The 25,233-nt window shown below is 32.7% G+C and overlaps 4 protein-coding genes across 5 annotated transcripts; 2 read left to right on the top strand and 2 right to left on the bottom strand.

Annotated features, from left to right (window-relative positions):
- Positions 1-8: 8 nt before the first annotated feature.
- Positions 9-3,180, bottom strand: LOC111317036 (DUF21 domain-containing protein At2g14520-like). 2 transcript variants are annotated; one of them, XR_016333036.1, is made up of 11 exons: positions 2,829-3,071; positions 2,482-2,700; positions 2,306-2,382; positions 2,140-2,223; positions 1,903-2,016; positions 1,733-1,819; positions 1,520-1,659; positions 1,362-1,449; positions 1,116-1,189; positions 378-704; positions 9-281 (listed from the first exon to the last, which is right to left on the bottom strand). XR_016333036.1 is itself a non-coding variant. In XM_022919343.2 (11 exons), the coding sequence occupies exons 2-11, from the start codon at positions 2,657-2,659 to the stop codon at positions 240-242; spliced, it is 1,257 nt and encodes a 418-aa protein (XP_022775078.1). In that variant the 5' UTR covers positions 2,660-2,700; positions 2,829-3,180; the 3' UTR covers positions 9-239. The 2 variants fall into 2 exon arrangements, 1 of the variants encoding a protein (XP_022775078.1); XM_022919343.2 differs by having other exon boundaries at positions 378-750; positions 2,829-3,180.
- A 1,698-nt stretch (positions 3,181-4,878) lies between these two features.
- On the top strand, positions 4,879-8,273 carry LOC111317035 (putative pectin methylesterase CGR2). The gene is made up of 7 exons (XM_022919342.2): positions 4,879-5,018; positions 5,224-5,391; positions 5,489-5,528; positions 5,641-5,676; positions 6,650-7,024; positions 7,585-7,640; positions 7,839-8,273. Exons 2-7 carry the CDS (start codon positions 5,269-5,271, stop codon positions 7,989-7,991), a joined length of 783 nt encoding a protein of 260 aa, XP_022775077.1. The 5' UTR covers positions 4,879-5,018; positions 5,224-5,268; the 3' UTR covers positions 7,992-8,273.
- Positions 8,274-8,561: 288 nt separating this feature from the next.
- Positions 8,562-11,148, bottom strand: LOC111317034 (Pentatricopeptide repeat (PPR) superfamily protein). The gene has a single exon (XM_022919341.2). It carries the CDS (start codon positions 10,969-10,971, stop codon positions 8,815-8,817), a length of 2,157 nt encoding a protein of 718 aa, XP_022775076.1. The 5' UTR covers positions 10,972-11,148; the 3' UTR covers positions 8,562-8,814.
- A 10,691-nt stretch (positions 11,149-21,839) lies between these two features.
- Positions 21,840-23,818, top strand: LOC111316169 (1-aminocyclopropane-1-carboxylate synthase 3-like). Its single transcript, XM_022918183.1, has 4 exons — positions 21,840-22,207; positions 22,333-22,464; positions 22,576-22,736; positions 22,855-23,818. The coding sequence occupies exons 1-4, from the start codon at positions 22,061-22,063 to the stop codon at positions 23,816-23,818; spliced, it is 1,404 nt and encodes a 467-aa protein (XP_022773918.1). The 5' UTR covers positions 21,840-22,060.
- The last annotated feature ends 1,415 nt before the right edge of the window (positions 23,819-25,233 follow it).

Raw genomic sequence — 25,233 nt, 5'->3', positions numbered from 1 at the left:
ATTCAAGATGGAAAAAAACTGGTATTCTGCTATTTTCAAGTACATATATTGTTCTTAAATTCACTAATTTTACATGCCAAACTTTAGTAGTCATCATAATTTGCAAACAATGAATAATAGAATTCAAAATTCTTCCTTTCAATATTCAAATCTGCCCATCATGTTATGCATAATGAAATCCTTCTTCCTTTATGTAGGTTTGTGCTTTACTGTTGTTTGATTCGTGTATGAAGATATCATTAACTTTCATGACGATGATCTGTCTCATCGAAGATCTCCTCCTGCATGGGCAAAATAGTGGGTCATCAATATTATTTTTTTTCTCCTTTGAGATTCGATGGAGGAAAGTTCACTAGAAACAAGTTTATTCAACTTACTTGCAAAAGCTCTTCAATGACATCTTCCAGCGTTATTATGCCAGTAGCTTCCCCCTCCCCAGTGGTCACAAGGAGTGAATCATCATTGATTTGCAGTATTACTGAGTGGAAGTCCCTTGTCCATTTCTTGCTTTGGAAGGATGCTTTCTGCGAATTTCCATCTAAACTCTTCCACTTCTTGAGTGTTCTTTTGCTTGGTAAACACGTCCCTGGTTGGTGCTTTTCACCATCGATGTCCACCTTCACATCTCTGTCCGGGTGTTCATTGGCTGACTGCTCCGTTTTATTGTTCTGCTTTACAACAACAGCCATATGGCTGTGACCTTTCTGAAACTCATTTAGTATGTCATATAAAGGCATTGTCTCAGGAACCCTAGCACACACAACACAAAATATTAAAGGAAATCTTAACGTGACCTTCACCTTGTGCTTGGTTTAGCAGATACCAGTCTTATTACTTCCATTATATTTTGGATATTTAATCAATGAAAGCCATAGATGTCCAAGACTGGTGCATGCAGACCAGTTGGATGATAATTTCTTCATAATTCAGGTTAGTGCATATAATGGACTTTTAGCAGGTAACTCAGGAACATTTGGACATCACAATTTTAGGTTCTGGTTATGGAAAAACATTCCTTCAGTAGTTAGGTTTCTATCACTCATACTTCCACAAACATTATCCTATTAAACATATCTTACTCCTTGTATATGCGTAACTCAGAATAAGTAAATTACCTTGGAATCCTGCGGATGGTGATGTTTTTTACTGGCACCTCATCTGCTGGATGGATGTTTAATAAGTTCTTCACCTAGTATTAAAACTACATCATTAGTGACTTTTGACAATTTCACACTGGAAATCATTTTAATTGGACTGATGAGCAGAAAAGATGACAGCAAGAGGCTTGATCATTTTTCAAGCCCACTGAATAAGTGAAAACATCGAAATAATAAAATGCTGAATAAATCAATGAAAATTACCAAAATAAGTCCAATTATGTTCTCTAAACGCTCATGGTAAACAGGTACCCTGCTATGCCCTTTCTCCAGAATTAACCTCATCAAATCCCTGCAGGTCAAATAGTAGTTAATGTATCAAGTAAATGCAACTTGATTTTCTTTATCAATACTCTTCTTACCTGTTCAATTTAGCATTGATATTGATTGCAAAAGTTTCTGATATAGGAGTCATTGCGTCCATTGCTGTTTTCTCACTTAGTTCAAGTGCTCCTGCTATGATCGTTGTCTCATCACGTGTCAATTCTCCACCTTTGCCAGCCTACAAAAATGTCAGAATGTGTAGCTTTGCTACTATTAATTGATGCGGTTTATAATTAAGGAATTCATCATACCTCATTACCATGCAAATCAACAAGCGTTTTCAACTCAGCACGGCGGAAAAGAGCCTCATGCCCTTGCCCCAGGAGAAGGTCTAGCAGCTAATAAAAACAGAAGCAGCAGTCAGACATAGCTTGTCGAGAGCAGAACTTAAGGTGAGAAGGCTATTCAAACGAATTTTCACCTTGCTTATTGGATATGCAACTGGAAAACAAATCCAAACAAGAATTTGAACAAACGGAGCAACTTTTGCACCAATTGCCAAACCATATCGGGTACAAACTGCTTGGGGAACAATCTGAATTTTAAAGAGAATAAAGCGATAGGTAATTGTACAAAACTGAAAAGAGAACATTTTTTAACTGAAGAAAAGCTCAGACATGCCTAAACATGAGACTGAGAACCTGAAAGTGAAACTAACCTCACCAAACATAAGTACCAGGGTCACTGAAATAAGAATAGCACCCCAAGCTGATATCAAGCCGTCCAGAAAGACTGGAAGGGCCTGTAAAACCAATAAAATTCCCACTGTGAGTGACAAAACTAGATAGAACATGAAACTCCTCCAAGTGTTCTTAACTTCTTACCTCCATCGCTGCAGCATTGCAGATTAATAGAGTGCACAGAAGTAAATGTTGTCTTCTAACGACTGGAAGTATCTTTGCTGTCATAAACCAATAAAAATCACGACAAATGGAACTCATTTAAAGAAGAAGAAGCAATTTATTTACAAAACAAAAAAGAGGGTATAGAAGATCTTTACTGGCATGTTTACTATCGCTTGGAGTTCCAGACTTAGCAAGAACTTCAAGATCAACAAGGCTCAAAGACATGAGCCCCATCGTAAGTCCAGACATCAACCCAGCAAACAACACGAGACCCGCAACTATAACGATCCGTATAAAGAACCCTGTTTCGCAGCAATGATACTCCGCTGCCATTTGCTGCCTTTCTTTGCTCTCTGTGTTTACCTATTTGTTATCTGATAAGAATTTCTTATGAGCTAACAACATTAGCATACAATGTACATAGCCAACAAAGTTTACATTAATGAACTTATTCGACAGATAATGACAGAATAAAATTAAGATTCTACTTTCTTCTGTATACCATGTCAAGTGTCAATGTATGGCACTTCAACTTTTTTCTTCTTTTTGCTTCCTTCGAGAGGAAGGAGAGATCGAAGTGTGATCAATACAACAATGTGAAACAGGTGTTTTGTCTGTTTGGCCACTGGAACACCAAACTCTTTCAAGTTCTGTTACACCCTGCCAAGTTCTGCCAACTATTCTGTCACATATGATTGATCACATGTAAAATATAACCCTGATACGCACAATTTTTTCTCTCCTCTCCCCCCCCCCCCCCCTCCTTTCTTGTTCTATAAATCTAGGGTCGTTGCAAGCCTTTAAGGTTTATTTTATTTTATTTTTTGTTAGGAGAAAATAAAAATTCAACCCTTATCCTCACTTCCTTACTACTTCAAGGTATTTATTCATACATGAAAAAGTTGTAAATGCAAAGATCATTCTTTAGGAATAAGTATAACTTGCAAAGGCTACTTAGCCTATGGAGATGCTTAAAGGGTTTTTTTTTTTTTTTTTCATCCCACTGTTTTTTTTCTTCTTTTCTTTTATTCCTTTGCATAACGCCACAATAAAGGAGCTTTGATTATTTGCTAAAAGGGTAGTGCCGCTATATTAAGTCTAGGTTAACTAGAAAATCCATACCATGACTCATTAGAACTTGTTTTCTTATTAACCAGAAAAAAAAAAGGAAAAGAAAATTAATAGAAACCCTTTGAGAAGCTTGTTTAGTTTCAAGGGAAGGGTCTTGAATTTGATAATACTAAGATTTGATGTTGGGTTCTTGACTTATATAAAATGCAAAGAATGGGATTTTCACAACATTTAATTTAGTTTCTAGATTCATATCTTGTCTTGCGTAAATTATAAGCTCTTTCTGGTGCAAGACATCAAAGGATCCACTCGGATTGTAGCCTGTCATGCCAGCTAGGAAATGCAATAAAAAAAGGTAAGGGTGGCTGGGAATATGACCCGCAATTTGATTAAAATTGGCCAACATTTGTTCTGGCATCTCGTTTTCACCAGTGAAAAACATGACTTATGGATTTGATGACAGTATTCTAAGACACAACTTGTTGGAAGTGAATTTTCTGTGCCATCGCATTTCATATTGCTTCAAGAGAAATTTTCATCTCTCCAAATATCTATGATGGTATAGTATTAAAAATTTTAATTGTAGTAATTAGAATTCAAAATTTGACAATTTTAAATATAAAAAAAATTATAAATTTAATTAATAATTTAATAATATTAATCAACAATAACAGGATATAAAATGTTAGATTTTAAATTTTACGTATGTAAAACAAAAAAAAATGGTGGAGCATTATATTTAAATAATTATATGAAGTAATGGGCTCAAACCATAATCCGAGCCCAATAGTATTAAGGGGCTTTCAAGTCTAAATGGGGCTAGACTTTCTGAAATACAAGGTTTAAGAAGCAACTTATTGGGCCTCCGAAGTTCAATGAGGCCCGTGATATGCAATGGTGTTTTGCTTTCAAATATATTAGTAATTAAACTTATTTAAAGATTGGTTTATTCATCTAAATTTAAAAATTTGTTTATGTTTTAAGAGGCTTTAGATAAACAATTAAAGTTTATTAAACGGATTTAAATATAATTTTTAAGTTCATTTAAATTTCAGATTGGATTTTGAATAAAAGAATTAAAAATTGAATTGATTTAGATCTGATTTAAATATATTATATATAATTAATATTCATTTAAATTTAAAGACTTTTTTAAATTTAAAAGGATTTAAATAAAAAATTAAAATTTATTAAACAGATTTAAGTTTATTTAAATTTTAGATTGAATTTTGAATAAAGAAATTAAAGTCTAAGTTGATTCAGATCCAAATATATTATATATAATTAAAATATTATAATTATATAAGTATACATATATATATATATATGAAAATTTTTATTTTTTAAAAAATTATTTAATTTTTTATTATATAAATAAAATTTAATCGACGAGTTTAAATTTATTTTTTAATTCAAAAAAAAAAATTGCTGTGGACACCTCTACTGTAGTATTTAAAAAAAAAAAAAAACACCAAAGTTTTAAATCCCAACCGAATTGAGGGGTTTAGAAGGAAAAAAAAAAAAAAAAAAGCGAAAACAAAGGCCAAAAACCACTCGATGGCGACGTTCATAGATCTATGATCCAAAATCCAAACGCCCATTTCCCATTTCTTCATCTAAGGTGAACTTTCCCTTCTCTCTCTTCTCCTTCCTTTAGATCTCTTTTTCTTTCATCATTACCTCCATTTCGTCTTATATTCATAGCTTCTTCATGCTTTGGATCTGTTTTTCATTTCTCATTTTGATTATTTGGCAATGAATTTTAATGTTTATTCTCTCCATGAAGAAGCTAAAATTTTTGTTAATCTGTTGTTTGTCTGGTACAGTTCAAATAATAACAACAAAGTTTTAAAACGGAGTAGCAACCAACCATGTCAAGGAGGCAAGTAACTTCCACGCGCCGATATGTCGACAGCGGAAACTTTCCGTTTGCTGGTGCCTTGCATTCCAAATCCCGATCTTCTCCCATTTTATCTATCGGTCTTGTCGTTGTGGTACATCTATCTTTCTTTTTTTTTTCAATTTTTTTGTTACTTCTATATAAGGAAATTAAGTGAGGTAGTAAATTCTTGTTCTGGAAATAACTTTCAGGGAGCTTTCCTTCTTATTGGCTATGCCTATAGTGGCTCAGGTAATTTTAATTTTGTTCGGATTTTCTTATTTAGGTTTGGTTGCTTTGTTGTTCAATATTCTGTATCTTATTAGTTCAATTAATTGCCACTGTTGTTTTTGGGGGAATACAGGTAAACTACGAGGTGAAGCAGTTAGTCGGATTGAAGGTAAATCTTATTTTATTTTGTTTATGAAGTTACTGTTTTTTATTTGATTCTTTCGAATTCTGAGTATGTTATTGTAATGTCTCTTTAGAACTACTTAAATGCTTAGCAGATTCAGTAATGCTATGTTTGGGATAGTGGATTTGGGTTTGGTTTATCGTATAAATTGTGAGGATGAATGCACACATTATGTAAAAGTTAGTTAAGATTTAATACACCAATGTTTCTATGAGGGTATAAAGAAGATAAATTTTAGATTCTCTATTTCCCGATGCATCCGTAAGTAATCCATGCATTTGAAAATAATTATAAAACTTGGGTTTTCATTTGTTTTATTACACAATTGATACTAAATTTGAAATCCATATCCACTCTCCCAAATTTAAGTTCCCAAATGCAACCTTAACAGGTTGGAGAACAAATTAAGTTGTTTTAGCTTGTGTATAAGATCCAAATTCAATGGAGACAATATTTTGGAAACAGATTTGATCTTAGAGGCCTTGATTATGCATTTCATTGTAGTCTGGCTTACGTTCCTTTGATACTTATACCATACAATCAGGGGCGAAGCCATGGGGTGCAACCCCCCCCCCAAAAAAAAAAAAAAAAGTTTTCACCTCTCTTACGTAACAGTGCCCAGGCTCACCAAAATATTACTTTGCCCCCCAACTTCCCCTTTGAAATTACTATTTGGCACCCCCTTTACCCAATTCCTGTTGCGATGATCTTTTCCTTAAGTGCTTCTTAGAGGAAGAAAAGTTGAAACATAAGGCAGGACCCAAAAACTTAGTTCCTCCATTGTTTCATTTAATTGTGGCCTGAGGAATAAAATTGTATATCAGTGGTGGTTACATTAGATAGATAGGTTTTGCATGTCCTGTAATAAGTGGAACACTTAAAGTGTGTAGTTATAATGCAATTGCCATGCTTTGGAAAGTATATTCCAAAAATCAATTAATTTCTTGTTATTTTGTAGGTGACTATTCATGCACTCTAGACGTTCAGAGGGCAATACCATTTTTAAAGAAGGCATATGGTGACAGCATGCATAAAGTTTTGCATGTAGGCCCTGATACCTGTTCAGTGGTCTCTAAACTTTTGAAAGAGGAGGAAACTGAAGCCTGGGGTGTGGAACCATATGACATAGAGGATGCTGAAGCAAATTGCAAGAGTCTTGTGCGCAAAGGCATTGTACGTGTGGCAGATATCAAGTTCCCTCTTCCCTATAGGCCAAAGTCATTTTCTCTTGTTATTGTGTCAGATGCCCTTGATTACTTGTCTCCAAAGTACCTCAACAAGACTCTTCCTGAGTTGGCAAGGGTGGCGTCTGATGGTCTCGTTATTTTCGCTGGTAATCCTTTACTGTTTTAAGTTGCATATAAATTATAAAATAGGAGTTACTTAAGTAGAGAAAGTGCTTATATACAGATAAATTTGCTTATGAAGACAGTTTTTTCATAGATGAAAATTTGTTTCTAATGTAATTACAGAATTACATCTCTGTCTGTCTAACAATGCATCAGCAACCTCCATGGCCTTCCAAATAAAGTTAATATGTTAAAATCCTTTTATTTTTCTCGGGTTTCTTTTTCTGCCATGCCTGTTAGCACACCATTCAGACACCTTTCCTGATAGCTCTAAATGTATATGAATTATTTGTATAATAAGGTAGATGCAAGACAATTCTACACTATACTAGCAATTAATTTTCAGTCTGGAGCAGTATTACCATTTAGAACACTTTCCTAAAGGCTATAGTTGCAGCTGTCAGTTATTTTTAGATAGATGTCGTACAGACTCTCTTGGTTTTCTTTGTCAATCTGTGAGATCACAGCATTTCTCCTCTCTAGATATTTTGATCCCTTATTTTGGTTTATTTGAATTTTAACTGCTTTCATTTTGTTTTTTTAGGTTATCCTGGTCATCAGAGGGCTAAAGTTGCAGAATTATCCAAATTTGGGAGGCCGGTTAGTCTCTATCTACTAATTATAACAATGAGATTTGGTATTGAAATAGGCCATAGTACATCTTTTAACTTTCATTTGATTAAAATTGCGGCACTGCATTTTTAGTTCAGTGAATCTTTGTTTCTGAATTATCACTTAGCACAAACATTAATGTCCTGAGTTGACCTTATCGTTGACATATATGTTTCACTTGTGAAGGCTAAAATGCGGAGTTCATCTTGGTGGATTCGCTTTTTTGTCCAGACTAGTTTAGAAGAAAATGAAGCTGCCATTAAGAAGTTTGAGCAAGCTGCATCAAAGAGGTCATACCAGCCTGCTTGTCAAGTGTTCCACCTCAGTCCATACCACTGAAACAAGAGAATTCATCAAGACCAGATTTTCATTAGTTCTGTTTGTCATGCATTGAAGGCGAAGTACAAAAATCTTCAGCTCTTATATGAAATATAGCCCCATCGGGTAACTAAATTTGGTAAAAGAGATGTTCGTATCACTAGTGTTGTGCCCTTAACGTTACAAAGGTGATATTTATTGATTTAATTGATGCGGAATTTACAGTTATGTGTTTTCACACACATTTTTTTTTTTTTATTTTGTAGTGAAATTTTGATTTATCGAATATTTGCTTTGGTCTTATTGTTGTCAAGGTGCACGCAGCACACACCAAGACCTAAGTGGCAGATGCTAAGGTGTTTGTGAACGGGCAAATGCCTTCTATAAGTGGCAATTGGGCGGGATGAATAGAGTTGGATGACTTCAGATTGAAAGAAATTTGGACTAAAACGGGTCATTCAGTTGAAAGAAAAATTTATGTAGTTTTGAGTTTGCGTCAAGTTCTTAAGTTCAGAACATTTCTGAAATCAAATTGAATCAAATTGTTGAAAGTGAAAGGCTCATGAATCGATTGGTAATTAAATCCATCAGTAAAGCAAAAGTTTTCATATTAATAGGAACCTGAAGATGCATTTTTCAAGGATACCGAAAATCCATAATCTGCTACCCATTCCTTCAATAAAATAATTTGGACTCCTATAAAGCATCATTCATAATTTCCATGGTACGCAAAAATTACTGAATAGGTTCAAAATTTATCAGCCTGACTATTCGGGTAAACAATTAATTTATAGTTATAGGTTAGTATATTTTATTTGAGGTCACTGGCACGACTTTAAAAGCATTACCAGTAATCTCCGCAAGAGCATCGCCCATCCTTGAAGCAATGAAACCTATGGGTATCCCTTATAGTGATTTCCCTCCCGGCAATAGCAGAGATAAATTTGATTGCATTATGGCAGTCCCCACATATTCTCAGGTTTTTAATTACAAGTATAGGCTCCCCATCTTTTGTTGAAAGCAGCCCAAATGCAACTGCTAGCTTCTCGCTGTGATGACCTAATCTTATCTCCTTCTCCCCAGGCTCTATCTCGTCATCCTTAACCAAAGTCCATCTCAGATCTGGAACATAGCCAGCTAGCCTAATCTTCTTCCCCATCTCCTCCAAGTACTTGTAAATTTCTTTGATCATCGGGTGTGAAATATCTTCAGCCACAAATACATGAATTCTTTTATTGACCTCAATCCAACTACAGCCTGGTTTCTTCCTTACGCCTCTGTCTTGCATAAGCTTTCGAACCGTAGCTGCCTCTTCCCATTTGCCGATACTGGCATACATATTTGCAAGCATGACATAAGGTACAGCATTTGAAGGTTGCAGCTGAAGAAGCTTGTATGCTGCCTTTGATGCTAGTTCTATGTTCCCATGCAATTTAGAAGCACCAAGCAGTGCAGCCCAACATATTGAGCCAGGGCTAAATGGCATAGTCTCTATGAGCCTCTCAGCTTCATGTAGCTTGCCTGCTCGACCCAAAAGATCAATCATGCATGAATAGTGTTCCACTTCTGGTTCAATTGCAAATTTCTCTTTCATAATGTTGAAATACTTCTGACCCTCCTCAAGTTTTCCTGCATGAGAACATGCCGAAAGAACAGAGATGAAGGTTATACTTGTAGGGGAAATATTTCGCTCCAGCATCTGCTCAAAAAGAAGTAATGACTCCATTCCAATCCCATGTTGTGCATAACCGGCAATCATTGAATTCAAAGAGACAGTATTACGCTCTGGCATCCTGTCAAATAACCGTCTTGCATCCTGAAGATTTCCACATTTTGAGTACATAGCAATCAGGGTATTATTGACTTGAATTTGGTTAGGGATTTCAGATTTGATTATCAGTGCATGAATCTGTCTTCCCTGAGACGGTGATGACAAATTGAAGCATGCACTAATTACATTTACAAAGCTACAATCATCAGGGCGATAACCAACACGTTGCATCTCTCGGAAACACTCGAGAGCCTCCTCAGACAGTTCTTCATTCAATGAATACCCCGAAATCATAGTGTTCCAAAGAACCAAATCCGGCCCAGAAACCTCTTCAAAAACTTTCCCACAATCTGACATTCCACCTCCACATTTTGAATACAAATCAATCAAACCACTTCCAACATGAGCATTCTGATGAAAGCCAGTCTTAATCAGCATAGCGTGAAACTGAAGCCCTCCTAACAAATCCTCTACACTCGTAAATGCTGTCAAAACACTAGCCAAAGTAAACAAATCAACAACCAATCCTCTCCTAAGCATTTCCTGAAACAAAGCCAATGCTTTTGCTCCATCTTTATGCTGCCCATATGCCACGATCATGGAATTCCAGGACACTTCATTTTTACCCTCTCCCATCCCATAAAACACCCTCTTCGCCTCCTCTAAAAAACCATCTTTGCTATAACACGAAAGCAACGCATTGTTAACCGAAGCAAACGAATCAAACCCACCAAAAACCACAAAGCAGTGCAACTGCCTAATCAAAAACAAATCATTTAAACAAGCCGTAATCACCCCGGATAAAGTAAAGCCATCCATTTCAAAACCCAACTCTCTCATATTCTTAAACAATCCCAATGCAGGTTCAGTCCGACCACAATCTGCATAAGCACAAATGAGAGTGTTATAAGAAACAAGGTCTGGGTGAGGAATCTGATCGAACAGTTGGTGGGCAATGGAAGGGAGGGATTCCTTTGCATAGGCAGCGATGATGGCGTTGAAAGAGAAAGTGTTGGGGTCTTGGGTTTGGTAAAAGGCATTGTGGGCAGTGGTTAAACAGCTACATTTGGAGTAGAGGAGGATGAAGTGGTTGGAAAGGTAAGTTGAAGAAGGAACGAGAGATTTGATGTAAACAGTGTGGAGAGATTTGCCTGTTAAAAGGTTTCTGTCGGTTATACATGTTTTCAAAAGGTTACGGAAGACTTGGATGGTCCACGAGATTTGGGTCATTTAAGGAACTGTTCTAATGCAAAAGGTAAAAGGCTAAGTATACATTATTCTTTGGAAACCAAGCAAAACCAACGCTCCGTCATGCCATGGCAAGCAATTGGCAACAGAGGGGTCATGCTCAAGCGTCCCCACGCTTCCCAAATCGAAAGGGAAATAGAAATGCAAAACAAAATGAATGTAGGTGAAAGCCCAAAACTAGCCATTAGGATGTGAAAATGGTCGATTTCGGTTTGCAACTGGGCTTGGGTCCTTTAATATCCAGATTGTCAATGGGCCTTGTTTAACGCTGTTTTCCTTCGCTGGTCTCCTTCTGTCCTCCGTGCTATTATTATCAAATATCAATGCTCTGCCTTTTAGTTTTAAGTTGAGAGTCAAGATACTGAAATCACAATAAAAAAAGAGAACGGTTAAGAGCAAAGATAAAAAGTGTACCCTACGTTTGCACTCAAATTCTTAAGTCAGAAGTCAAAATATGGGATGTTTAAAGGAGAAGTAAATATGAAGGTAAAAAAAAAATCATATTAGATTAATAGTATTTGGATAACTCTATTTATAGGTAAAACATAAAATATCTGTAAATTAATAATAACGTAACTGTATTGATATAATATTAAATCAGTTCAAAAATAAAATATCTTTAATTATCTATTGATAGTTTCTAATGAGGAAAAAGACCAAATTAATACTTTCAATGAGATATAAAATCCAAATTTTTTACTAAAGTCTCATAAGATTTATCTATCCATTGTAGTAAGGATTAATACTTTCATACATCTTTTATGTCATTGAAATTTTTTAGTACCATGATTTGCTCCTCTTAGAATGAAACCACTCAAATGTCCCACATATAAGAATCTTTTTCCAAAAATGAAATGGTAAGCCTGATGTGACATTGCTTAATTTACTCCATTAGTATTCCTATTTCTCAGTTCTCACCATCCTAAATCTTCATCTCAAGTCACAAATTACCAGTCTGCTCCACGTGTTTTGTTTCCATGCATATATACCAAAGGCACATGAACCATATATATAGTATCTAAAGTTGGTCAGGGCCAACATATCTTAAACTTGAGAGGAATTTAGCCTTCCCTTAAGTTTGATTTCAAAATGGCTATTACGTAGACTCATTGATTTTATATCTTCTACCTATTTTCAAATATATATATTATTAAATTCAAGTCTCGTACCAACCATTATCATGCATTAGTGTTCCCTTGGTCTATTACCACCCAAGCAAAGCAGGTCAAGAAAATAAAACCACCTTCGGATATCGCCTTGTAAAGTGATTACCTACAGTTATAAAGTCACATGAAAATTTTGCATAAAGCAATGGATGATGACAAGTGACTCCCGATTTTAAAATGATGGAAAGGAGAAAGCTAGACTTGGGTTGTTCAATGCATAGAGAAGAGGCCATCAAAACCTGGGAGTTTGGGAAATGTCTCAGGTTGTCGTTAAATGGTAATGAAGAAATTATTACTGAGAAGCTAATGGAATTGGAATGAAGGGATTTAGATGATAATGTTAGCAGATAGTATCTGATAATTAGCACATGGTGGTTTTGTTTTTTATGATGGTGTAGTTGATTTTCCATCGACTGGTAATCCTTTTCTTGCTTTCGATGATTAGTTGTCTATATTTTTTTTAAAATTCAAGTGTGGTAGGCTCTTTCATAATTAGTTATATTTTAGATTCTTGTTTTTATATCTTAATTGCTCTTGGATTTTTTGAAAAGATTGTAGGATATTTGACACTCATATAGGTTTGTAATATTAGTGAAGATTATGTTTGCTAGTCTTGACTGGCTTTGTAACCTTTTTTGGTTACTTTAATAAATTTTGTTTTTAATAAAAAAACAGCAAACTCTGGTCTCAAGTGGTATACATTTTAGGCCCAGCATGCATGGCATATTCAAGCGTAGGCCATAACAATGGGGCAACCAAATTAATAATCACTTTCAAGACATGCTGGGGAGAAGTCCCTATCGACCTCGCAATCGGGACAAACCGCATGGCCTGGTTGGGATTTTTTCAATATCAATCACTGCAGCCAAATAGTTGGAAACTGGCTTATAGGTGAGAGACCCTTTGATGTACGAGGCCAAGGTACACTCCATTCTCATACTTTTAACATTTCGACCCACTTGGCTTTTAATGGGTCCATGATCTATAAATTGTAAAATCAGAAAATGGTCTACAAACCATAGCTTGAAATTGAAGAGTCCAAATAATTGACTTGAATTTATGGTATATATAGATATATTGGAATGATATGATAGCTAGATTTGTTTTTCCACATATCAAATATGAGTTATACAATTTGAATGAAAGAGAAATGTTGCTTCTAGTCAGTATTGGATATCTTTGTCGCGAGGTCAGTTTGGTTTGATGGCAATTAATTGAATGGGTGGTCAGATTTCAATGAGAGTGAGAGGAGAATTTATTTATAATTATTTTTTAGGATGCTTCTCGGATAGCTAGTTAGTGATCAGAGTTTGACATAGAAATTTAGAGGTCAACCTTTCATCTAAAGAATTAATATAGTTGTAATAAGTCTTTGTTCCCTTTGATTTGTTTCAGCAATTTCTCTTTTTTTTCTTCTGTGTTTAGGATAAAATAAAATACTAGTTTCTTGAATTTTGATTATTTTTTTGGGTGTAATACAGTGGATACTTCTTAATTGCAGGGAGGTAATGGTTAGCAGTTAGAACCTTGATATAGGTAGTATGGGACATGGGGTCAGGATTTTGTTATTGGGACGAAAAAACCTTAAATGAAGTGTTTTAATTAGGTAAATTTCGTGAAGTTTTTTATTAGAGTCAATTAATAATTTTTGTATATATTATTAATAGAATTTTTATCTTTGAATAAATATGAATTATAAATTATATTTTTAATAATTTTTTAAACATATTATTGATCTTTTCATTAAATTTTAGATTAAATTTTTTATTAAATTATTTTTAATAAAAAAGCTTCACAAAATTTTTATAAAAAATTTCATCTAATTAAATCTTGCCCTCCTCTTGAAAGTCTTTAGGGAGCTATAAAGTTATGAAATAAGGATAGCTCATGTTGAATTTCTAAGTTAAGATAGATTTTTTTTAAAATAAAAAAAAAAAAAAAGAAATCTATGAATTTGAGGTTCACTTAATTAAGATATTTAAATTAGTGCTAAATGTCTCAGATTTTTTTTTTTTAAATTTTCATTAGATGACATGATTGTTGTGAAGTGATTTTTGCATGTCACATTTAAAATACCTAACTAGTTTATAAATACGACACGCTAAGTGTATCGGATTAGAAAGTTGATACGAATCGAATTATGATGTTGATACGATATATATCATTTTGTAAAAAAGATTTATCAATTTCTTTCTTTGTGTGACAATATCTTTGTAAAATAATTCAAAAAGGTATAGAAAGACGTTTGCAAAAGCATTTCTTTTAATTTTGGTAAAATCAAGAGGGAGTTATCTAATATATTTGGTGAATCTTATCGGATCCATTTGGATAAGAACTGTTCACAGGCGTTTTTAAGCTTTAAGAAAACGAAGTTGAATTTATCTAATATGTAAGTTCTCCTCCATATATACATTACCATGAAATTTTGAACTAGAATTCCTCCACGCACATTCCTATTCAGATTCAATCCTAAAAGCCATCCCCTTCAAGTACGCACGAAAACCTCACATCCAACTTTGAAATTTATAAAGTTCAATATTTCCACAACTTCTATTCTTTGTTTTCTTTTAGATAAATGTTTTCTCATCATGTCACCACTTTCCTCAAAGTGGGTTTTTGAAAAAGAAAACCAAAAACATCTGATTTGTGTATTAGTGAAAAAGAAAATAAAAGACTTAGTTTTCTATCATCTCTTTATCATCTTGTTGGAATTTTCGTGTTTTGTTTATTCTATTGTAACTAGATACGGAAAAGATTTACACGAAATTTTATAAGTAAAGTTTGTAAAGAATTTTGATAAAAAATAGGTAAATAAAAAATAAAATAAAATTTTAAAATCTATATATTAAAAAATTTCATCACATAAATCAAGCATACAAAATTTGAATAAATTTTGATATATTTATTAAGTAGATATTTTTAATAAAAATATTGATAAAATTTTTATTATTGAATAAGTATCAATCAAATTTAAATTATAAATAATATTTTTAAAAGTTTTTTATATATTATTAATCTTTACATCAAATTATATTGATCTATTAAATTTTTTATTAAAATTTTTATTTACTTATTTTTAATAAAAAATTTTATAAATTTCACCTATGATATTTCATATAAGTTTTATCAACTAGATATTACTAGTATTAGTCCTAGGTATAGCTTAAGTAGGTATCTATAGTTTTCGTTGACCTTAGCCCCTTGTATTGAGTTGGATATTACCTAGGCCAAGTGCCAATGTCACAAAGGAGAGACAAAGGGATCATTCATGAATGGTTGGAGAGGGGCCCACGTTATTGAATAAACGGGTAGCAAATGGAGGATTGATCCATGGTTGTGTCTCCTCCGGAGAGTGTGAGGAGTGGACTAACGAGCAGAGTCATGTTACTTGCCACCAATGGAAGGCTATTGGGGTCGCCCCAAATGGTCCCCTGATCGAACCCTACATTCTTCATGCGGAACCAGCGGGCCTGGCTTCCGTCCTGGCCCCTGGCTCTTGGGGGCATGTAAACAAGGGTTTCACATGCCCTAATAACCCTTCTCCTACAACGAACCTCGTGACCTTTTTCAATTATTCCCCCCCCCCCACCCCCAAGATAATTCTAAACCAAAACCCCATTTAAAGTAATAACGTGGAAAAGGAAAACCCAAGCGTAAATCAAATGAAGGTATATTTGAAAGAAATGATACGCAAGACAGAAGAAGATGAGCCAAAATTGAATTTGCATTGTGCCCTTGTCAAGGGGTAAAGGTCGGGTTCATCTACAGCAAACCAATAATTTCTTTCCATCCAGAGATCATTAGTTAAAGACATAATCGGCCCTTTGGAATCAACTAAGTTGAGTACCGTCAATATATATATATATATATATATATATATATGCACATAACCACATTGCATTATTAATTTTGGGATTTCCCATCATGTCTTTGTTTGTCGTTCCATGGCAATGGCTGCTCATATCCCTCGAGCGAAATACTCATGAAATCGCATCAATCAGCTCAGTGTAGCCATTTCTAGGTCCCTTTTGTTGCGCTGGAAGAAGCATTGAGGGACCTTATTCAGTGAGTGGTATCCATGATTTACAAAATAATAATTTGGATAATTATTGTTGTTAATCTGGGGTTAGGGGAATTTTGTTTTTCATTTTCATTTATCATCCGCACCAGGATTGAAATTATGGATTTCTGACTACAATTTTTTTGTGAAGAACTATCCTTAGTCAATTCTCTGTCATAACTCGTCGGTTTGCTCAAATTTTGACATTTCAGTTCACATTCTCAGTGAAGGGAATTAAATGTCTTAAATTATAGGTTAATCGTTTACTTTGATACGACATTAACGGCTCAATCCCTCATCCAAAACTTCCATTTCTATCTCACTTTGTTTGAATCCGAAATTGACTTTCAGCAACCACTCTCCACTTAGTCCAACACTATAACAATTAAGATTTTTAGTAACAATTTTATTGTAACCGTGGGTTATTTTATCATAAATATTAGATTTTTTGAGATGAAATTTTTTTACGATACTATTGTAATAAATAATTATGATGTATCATTATTTGGTCACTAATATAATAGTAATTGTGATAGTTTAAACATTTTTATAATTAAATCGTCACAATAAGGATGTACTTATGATACAAAATTTTTTGTTATTATAGAATCGTCACTGATAGAATGAATAAATTGGCGACAAATGATTTTTTGCTAGAAATAATGTACTAGTGATGACATATAAAGTGGCACTACTATTAGATACTATTATGATGAAAAATAATTTGTCATATAATACTTACTTTTTGTTTCGAAAATTTTTGTCACTATTAAACATAACATATTACTATAAATTATATGTCATCACAATTATAAATTTATCAATGACAAATGAAATCATAACTATTGAAAATATTTTAATGACTAGAAATTTATTTGCCGTTATTTATATTGACAAATTTAAGATATTAATTTTTTATTACAATAACAATTTATATATTATTAAATTTTTTATTGAAATAACAATTGTAAATAGGTTTTCCAATATAAATATATTCAAACTATTAATATTGAAAATTCATCGCTAATATTAGCATATTAATATATATTTACAAAACATAACATAAATTTAACACAATATTAAAAAAAATCTAAAAAATAAAGATTTATAATCAATAAAAAATTTAAAATAGATATTGTGATATGCAGATATATAATTTATATTTTGAGAATGATTTACATTTTCATATAATATTGACATTATTCATTTTGTGACTTACAACTTTAGGTTTGAAAGAGCTGGAAAACAATACAACTGTTTTTGAAAAGATTATGAATTAAATTAAGCACGTATCTTCAAATTAATTTAATAGTTGATGGATTAATTGAATTAGTTTGATTTAATTGATTTATTTGGTTGCTATGATCATTGCGGTCAAGTTAAAGTCAAGGATCTTCAAATCGCCCCATGTGATCATAGTAAAATATTTGTTTATAGTCTACTAATTTCTTTTCATGTTGAAATTATACTATTATATTTTAATAGAAGTCTAATAAAAAATAATTTAATTTATTGATGTTAGTGTTCATAATTAATAATAATAATAATAATAATATTTAAATAATAATTAAATATCATCGTGTCAATATATAAAATTAAAAAAAAATCAAAGTTAAACGAGAATTATAAGGATTTTTAATATTATCAAATATCATTATTTAATATGTAATGCATTTAATTTTAAGTATAAGAATAAAATATAAAATATGAAAATAATATTTAATTGATAACTATATCAAGATTTATTGTATTTAATATTATATTTAATTTTTTATGTAATAAAAATTTTAAAAACGGTTTGAAATTACACTTAATCGACTTATATATTATCTTTAATGTATAAGTCAATAAGTTTTATAATAAATTATTGAAATAAACTATTGCAATATTGTATGTAAAAAACTAGTTGTTTGTAATAAATTATTGAATTGTTTTTAATTTTTTATGTAATATTTTGTATTATAATAAATTAATGGGTTATCATATTCACCATTTAATGATGAAAGAAGGTGTCAGATTACACCATTTAACAATGACAAAAAAAAAAAAAAAAGCTTTCAATTCACGCCTACTGTATTGTAAGTTTTCAGTGAATGGTCACTAAAATGCCGCCTAAAAATTTCCTCCAATTAATTTGTTAGATTAGTAAAAAGTTACAATACAAAATTATGAAAGTGTCATGTCATCGATTGAGATTTAAGTTTTAAATTTGTGTGATTTTAAGATTTAGATATTAATTCATTCGATGTTTCAGATTAATTTATTTATTTCGATTCATATTTTCATGAGGTATTATCCGTTCTGACCTTCTGATCTTATAATTTTATCTTATAAAAGGTACCTCATAATGTTGAAGTGGTGTGAATCCTTTTATACCTAATAATTCTCTTATTATGTTCGATGTGAGATTCAAGACTCTTCTTTAAGTTCATGACATTTTTTTCCACCCAACTTCGTGATACCTTTATCATGGAAGCTAGCCACTCTGTTTACTTCCCTCGAGGCACTTGGTGTAGATCGAACGATTTAACATTGGTTCTGATATCACTTGGTCACGGGTTGAGAATTAAACTCCGAACCCGTGCGGCTTCAGGACTCGAGCATCTACTCATTCGACGTTTCAGATCAACTTACTTGTCTCGGTTCACACCTTTGTGAGGTATTGTTCGCTATGATCTTTTGATCTCACGATTTTATCTTACAAAAGATCTCTCACAAAATTAAAGTGATGTGAATCTTTTTATACTCCAATGACCTTCTTATTATATTCGACATGAAATTTAAGACTTTTCTTTTAATCCATGACATTAGAACCTAGCTCTAGCCATTTAATTTGCCGCATAAAAATCGGGGGAGGAACAATTTTTAAGTAGATTAAGCGGCAATATTTTTTCATTAACGTAATAAATAAAAGGTAAATATTATAAACTGAAATAGATCTAACTGTCAAGTCTATCAAGTCTGTTCTCAAAATTTTGAAATCTGTTTTCAAGTTTTTTTATATATTTATATGCTTTTTATTTTGAAGTAATTTTTTATTTTAAATTTTGTCTCTAATATGATTAAAGTATTTATATTTTAGTTTTATTTTGATTTAGGTAATTGATTTTTTTATTTAAAATTTTTTGTTATAATTGATTTTTTTTTTAATTTTAAGAATTATGATTATGATTATGTATTCTAATTAAAATATTAGTTAGATTTTAGGAACAATATGATTAATATTTTACGATATTAGCCTTTGAGCAAATTTAAGTAATGCATGATATAATACTTTTCATACTGTATATGAGTTTTAAGTTATCCATATGCCTAATCAACTACCAATACTCATACTTGGAAATTCAAATACCAAGATAAGTTTAGAAAAACAATTTGTTGCTTCTACAAGTAATGTGATTTCAAATATATATATAACAATTATATAAGATAATTTTTTACTATTTAATGATTTATTTTTTTCTTATTTTTGTTTGTTTTGTATAAAAATAATGAAGAATAAATTTTACTATGATCAACTATGAACTTCTAGCTTGGATTTCCACATGACCATTATCATATTTGTGGACGAAAATTTTTTTTTAGTATTTATTTAGTTTTTTGGTAGAAAAATACTAATATGATTTTATTCATAATTGTATTTTGGATAATATTTTTTGAGATTGGATTTAGAAAATTAAAAACATGATATATATTTTGGTATTTTATTTATCATTATTGTTATCATTTATTGTGACAGTAATTAATTTATTAGTAACAATAATTATCGTAAGAAATAAATTTAATATTTTTGATATAATTCATTTGACACTATTTCAACAAACACTAGCGAAAAAATTTTTATCACTAACAAAAGTAACATGAGTAACTATAGTTTTGTAACTATTGCTATACCTTTAGAGTCAATATTATTGTCACAAGAATACAAGTTAATTTTGACAACTTTTTTCGTCACTATTTTAATTTTTTTAATGTCAAAAAAATTGTCACAATAAAATAAGTTATTGTGATAACTTATTTAATTACATATTCTAATACTTTTAGTATCGAAATTTATGTCACAAAAGAGAAGCGTTATTGTGGTAATTTAATAAATATCATTATTAATACAATAATGACAAAGTTATTTGTGACAACAAGTGACAACTTTAAAATTAATTACTATAAATTTTAATGATTAAATTTTATATTTTTAGTAACAATTTTTTCTTTACTAAAAATATTATTTCTTGTAGTGCAAGTCCATTCTATGGAGCTATCTGATAAACGGTGACTTCATTGGCCAAAGCACCTTCCTTCGGCTTGCATATTTTTTAATAAAATGAATTTCTATTTTGCTTTTTATACAAAAATTTACTTGTTTATGTCAAAATAGAAAAGAGAGAGAGAAAGAGAAACAAGGGTTTCTCACGTAATGAATGGTCCCCCATTGTAGTCCGAGGGTTACTTCCAAGTGGTTTCTTCAAGTAAGCGACCCCCCCTTCCCTAAATATAATTAAACTCCTTAAAGACTCCGTGATTATGAGCTGTCCCTCACTTTTTTGATCGAATCGAATGTGTTTTGATCAAACAAAAGAAAAATACATACAAATAAAAAGAGAAGAAAAAAAAAAGCCTTTTTAATCCGCACCCATCTCACCAGCCTTACTGGCCAGTTCCTTTCACCAATCCCTTCTTATCCCACTTTTTTTAACCTAAGCAAGACAATTTTTAATCACTTCAAGTGAAGTTTTATTCGTAGTTTTTACTTGTTTACTTCACCTTCCCCATGTGATCCTGACATACGAAACACCCTTCGAAATCTGGTAGCTAAAAAACAAAGAGCGGAACAATTGGTTAGAAGTTGTTAAGCAGTAATTGCTTGGGTTGATATATGTGTCTCGAGCCTAGTAGCTACCCACCGATCAGTTCTTAGCCTATCCCTATCACCGAGGAACAAAGATTTTTAGTAATTGGATCCATAGCCACCAATCTTCACTGCCCTTGTGGTGGTTAATATCTTCAATTTATGACTCTCTCTCTCTCTATATATATACCAATCATGACAGTCCATTTAATAGGCACTATACTTTGGACAAAACAATCCGAAAGGCAAAATCCACGACAGGAAGGAAATTTGTTTCCATTTTTTCTTGTTTATTTCTTTGTAATTTATGTATATGAAGTTTTAACTGAACCACATTATTATCATCAAATTATATATTAAAGGATATGAGTAACCAACACTTTTTTCACTTAATTAAAGCTGACTTTTGCTAATATATACTTAATCTTTTTCCCGTTTGTTCCCACTAGATTAGAATCAGGTGCTTATATGGCTTTTGAATTTAGACTTCAAATCGAAATTCTGTTTTGATTTTTGAAGAATCTTGGGGGAAAAAAGAAGAAACTAATGGAAATTAAGCTGGTTAAAGGAGAAAGGGTGGGATTAAACTGAGTGGCCGACATGGGTTTCGATGATTGAACATATGGGCCAGAGCTTTACACTATAAAGTCCAAGTTACATGGACTTTGGGGGTCAGTTGTGTTAATTATTTTGCCTTATTTTAAAATTTCCTTGCCTTATATATATGCCCATTTTACAATAGACCTCGCCATTACCAACAACAATCAAAGCTCTCTCTTCAACATTTCCTTCATCAACAACAACAAACTATCATTTTATTTACTCGCATCAATTGCTTGTCTCTGTCTCTCTTTTTCCTCCCAAAGATTATTATCTTTGCAGGCTGTTTTTGCTCTAAGTATTGCTTTTACACTTTTGGCTAAAGGCTAGCTATAGCTTACATTAGAGCTTCTTTCTTTTGGATAGCTTAAAAGAAATTGATATCAGAGGCACAAAGAAATGCCGCTGTTGTCAAGAAAAGCCACGTGCAGCTTTCATGGGCAAGACTCTTCTTACTTCCTAGGATGGCAGGAATACGAGAAAAACCCCTACGATGAAGTCAAGAATCCTAAAGGAATTATTCAGATGGGTCTTGCAGAGAATCAGGTAAGAAAAAAGAAAAAAAAACCCAAAAAATACAGAGTAGATTCTATTCTACTCTTAATATTATTGTACTATGGTGGAAAATGGAATAACTCATTGTACCATGCACTCTCGTACATTTTTTGCAGCTCTCCTTCGATCTTCTTGAGTCTTGGATGGCCAAAAACCCAGGTGCTGCTGGATTCGAGAGAGATGGGCAATCCATATTCAGAGAGCTTGCTCTTTTTCAAGATTATCATGGCCTCCCTGCATTCAAAAAGGTAAGCTAAAAACTCCATATCTTTATTTTATGACATAAAGATAGCTTTCGATCCACTGTGTTTGTCAGTATCTAATTAATAATCTTTGGTTTTGATAATTTTATTCAACAGGCATTGGTTGATTTCATGGCAGAAATCAGAGGAAACAAAGTAACTTTTGATCCAAATCACATAGTCCTCACCGCTGGTGCAACTTCTGCTAATGAAACTCTCATGTTTTGTCTCGCTGAACAAGGCGACGCTTTTCTTCTTCCTACGCCATATTATCCAGGGTATGTTCATCTTTGCTTTCTAACTTAATTTACTGTTACTAAAACGTTAAGAAACAAATCCTTGATATTATACATGAAAATATACGTTACTAAATTACATATATATTTTTTCTTACAGATTTGATAGGGATCTCAAGTGGCGAACTGGGGTTGAAATTGTACCAATCCATTGTACCAGCTCTAATCGCTTCCAAATCACTGCATCGGCCCTTGAAGTAGCCTATCAACAAGCACAAAAAGTGAAGCTGAGGGTGAAAGGGGTCTTAGTCACCAACCCCTCTAATCCATTGGGCACAACAATGACAAGAGACGAATTGGACCTACTCATTAACTTCATTGCAGACAAAGAAATTCATTTAATAAGCGATGAAATTTACTCTGGAACTGTTTTTAGCTCTCCCGCCTTCGTAAGTATCATGGAAGTTTTAAAAGATAGAAACCCCAAGAACACAGAAGTCTGGGACAGAGTTCATGTTGTTTATAGTCTTTCAAAGGATCTGGGTCTCCCTGGTTTTCGAGTTGGTGTAATTTACTCCAACGACTCCATTATTGTGGCTGCCGCCACAAAAATGTCCAGCTTTGGCCTAGTTTCATCCCAAACTCAGTATCTTCTCTCCGCCATGCTATCTGATAAGAAATTCACAAAAGAATACATTTCCAAAAACCACAAGAGGCTTCAAAAGCGACAGAGCAAGCTGGTTTCAGGCCTGGAAAAAGCCAGCATAGGCTGCTTAAAAAGCAATGCTGGGTTGTTCTGTTGGGTTGACATGAGGCACCTTTTGAGCTCCAACACATTCGAAGCAGAAATGGAGCTTTGGAAGAGAATAGTTTACGATGTTAAACTAAACATTTCTCCTGGCTCTTCATGTCATTGCACTGAACCGGGGTGGTTCCGGGTTTGCTTCGCTGACATGTCCGAAGACACCCTAAAACTCGCCATGCAACGGTTGAAGTCCTTCGTTAGTTCCACCACCATTAACAACCGGAGCCACCAAGACTTGAAAAACTCAAGGAGAAAGCTCCGCACCGAATGGGTTTTCGGGCTGTCGTTCCTGTCCTTAAATGACCGGGAACCAGACTAACGATAAGTCTGGTCAAATTTTACCAGTGGAAACACATTGTTCATTTTGAAAATACCCTCTTTCAGAGATTTTTTTTTTTTTTTTGTAAATTTGTTTGAAGTAATTATTTCTTTAACTGTAGACAGAGATAGGGACTGCACTCAGTCCATGTGGAATTTGAAGTTTGTTTGGTTTCTCTCGTAAAATTCACGTTACCACTTGGCATGAAAATCTTCTTGGATTTCAAAATCATTATAGTAAATAATTTTCTAGTACAAGTTCCATATCAATTTATGTACAAACTATTGTCTCCTTCAATTGTTTTACATATGTATAATTTGTTTATTAATTCTTTCTATTATTAGTAATAAGTGTACTGACATGTAGCTGACTACGCCTATACCATTTTTCCCGGTCCGGCCGGTTGGACACGGTGCCTTTGGTGATCATCAGCTGCCGATGTTTGCCAGTCTTCCATTAATTGTGGCTCAACCGACCTTATCATCACCATTGTAACTCTTTAACGTTGTTTAAGCCGTACGAGAAGGGAATTCCAAATTCCAACCTTATAATTTTTTTTTTTTTGAGTTTTTGTCTTATATAGATTCAAAACCTAAAAGAAGTAAAACGCATGTGCGTTGGTATTAGGGTTTCCCAAAATACATTCCTTGGTTTTTTTAAAGGTTGAAACAAAGCCCAGGATATTAATCCTACGCATACTAATTCTCAATCTTCTCTTCTAAAATAGAAATATAAAATATAGATTTATATTTGGCGAGCGGTTAGTATATAACTATATAATTTTTAAAATTAATTTCGGTGAAATATTATTATGTGATTTTATGACCGTATTTACCATCTATATATTAAAGTGAAATATTAAAGTGAAATTTGCCTTTCAACTTTCTAGGGTTTAATTATTGCTTAAAAAGATTGAGAGTTTACACGGTTTTGCAGTAAAGAAAACAACTGCTTTCATGTTATTTTAGGCATCAGGATTTCAAGAAAGCAGACAACAGCATGCCAATGAATAGTTTGGAGCTTATTCTGTCGAGGACTTGAGGAAAATAAGAACAAAAAAGGTGTCGAAAAAGGACTTGAAAACTTTTTTCTCTCTTCCTACTAAAAGCTTTCATGGTTTTAACTTAAATTAGTAATTAAAGATGACTGAATTAGACATTATGATTTTGGATGACTTAAACTCAACTAACATTACTTACTATACTTATACTTTTTCCAAAAGATGTTTTCTTCCATAAAAAAATCCAAAGAGAAATATCATGCATTTGCTCAATTATTGTCAAACAGATTCAATTCTAGTTCTATGATCAAATTATTCAAAAAAAAGGAAGAGATGATTAACAATTTCAAAAAAATAAAAAAAGAAGAGATGCTTAATTTGCATGCATTAATTATTTATAACCATTGTTTAGAAT

Source organism: Durio zibethinus, chromosome 24 (genome assembly GCF_047325235.1).
Source record: "Durio zibethinus cultivar Kanyao isolate XHJ-2024 chromosome 24, ASM4732523v1, whole genome shotgun sequence".
Lineage (NCBI taxonomy): Eukaryota > Viridiplantae > Streptophyta > Magnoliopsida > Malvales > Malvaceae > Durio > Durio zibethinus.
The sequence above is the reverse complement of the archived record's forward strand: the minus strand, read 5'-3'. Positions and strand labels throughout refer to the sequence as shown.

What these genes read in the sequence shown, in the direction of transcription:
- LOC111317036 (XM_022919343.2), bottom strand. Translation starts at nt 2,659, where the DNA reads ATGGCAGCGGAGTATCATTGCTGCGAAACAGGGTTCTTTATACGGATC. An exon ending in TGGTACTTATGTTTGGTGAG is followed by an intron (nt 2,017 to 2,139) that starts GTTAGTTTCACT and finishes TTTAAAATTCAG; the next exon opens with ATTGTTCCCCAAGCAGTTTG. An exon ending in ACATAATTGGACTTATTTTG is followed by an intron (nt 1,190 to 1,361) that starts GTAATTTTCATT and finishes TTTTAATACTAG; the next exon opens with GTGAAGAACTTATTAAACAT.
- LOC111317035 (XM_022919342.2), top strand. Translation starts at nt 5,269, where the DNA reads ATGTCAAGGAGGCAAGTAACTTCCACGCGCCGATATGTCGACAGCGGA. An exon ending in AGCAGTTAGTCGGATTGAAG is followed by an intron (nt 5,677 to 6,649) that starts GTAAATCTTATT and finishes GTTATTTTGTAG; the next exon opens with GTGACTATTCATGCACTCTA. An exon ending in TGGTCTCGTTATTTTCGCTG is followed by an intron (nt 7,025 to 7,584) that starts GTAATCCTTTAC and finishes TTGTTTTTTTAG; the next exon opens with GTTATCCTGGTCATCAGAGG.
- LOC111317034 (XM_022919341.2), bottom strand. Translation starts at nt 10,971, where the DNA reads ATGACCCAAATCTCGTGGACCATCCAAGTCTTCCGTAACCTTTTGAAA.
- LOC111316169 (XM_022918183.1), top strand. Translation starts at nt 22,061, where the DNA reads ATGCCGCTGTTGTCAAGAAAAGCCACGTGCAGCTTTCATGGGCAAGAC. An exon ending in GCCTCCCTGCATTCAAAAAG is followed by an intron (nt 22,465 to 22,575) that starts GTAAGCTAAAAA and finishes TTTATTCAACAG; the next exon opens with GCATTGGTTGATTTCATGGC. An exon ending in CCTACGCCATATTATCCAGG is followed by an intron (nt 22,737 to 22,854) that starts GTATGTTCATCT and finishes TTTTTCTTACAG; the next exon opens with ATTTGATAGGGATCTCAAGT.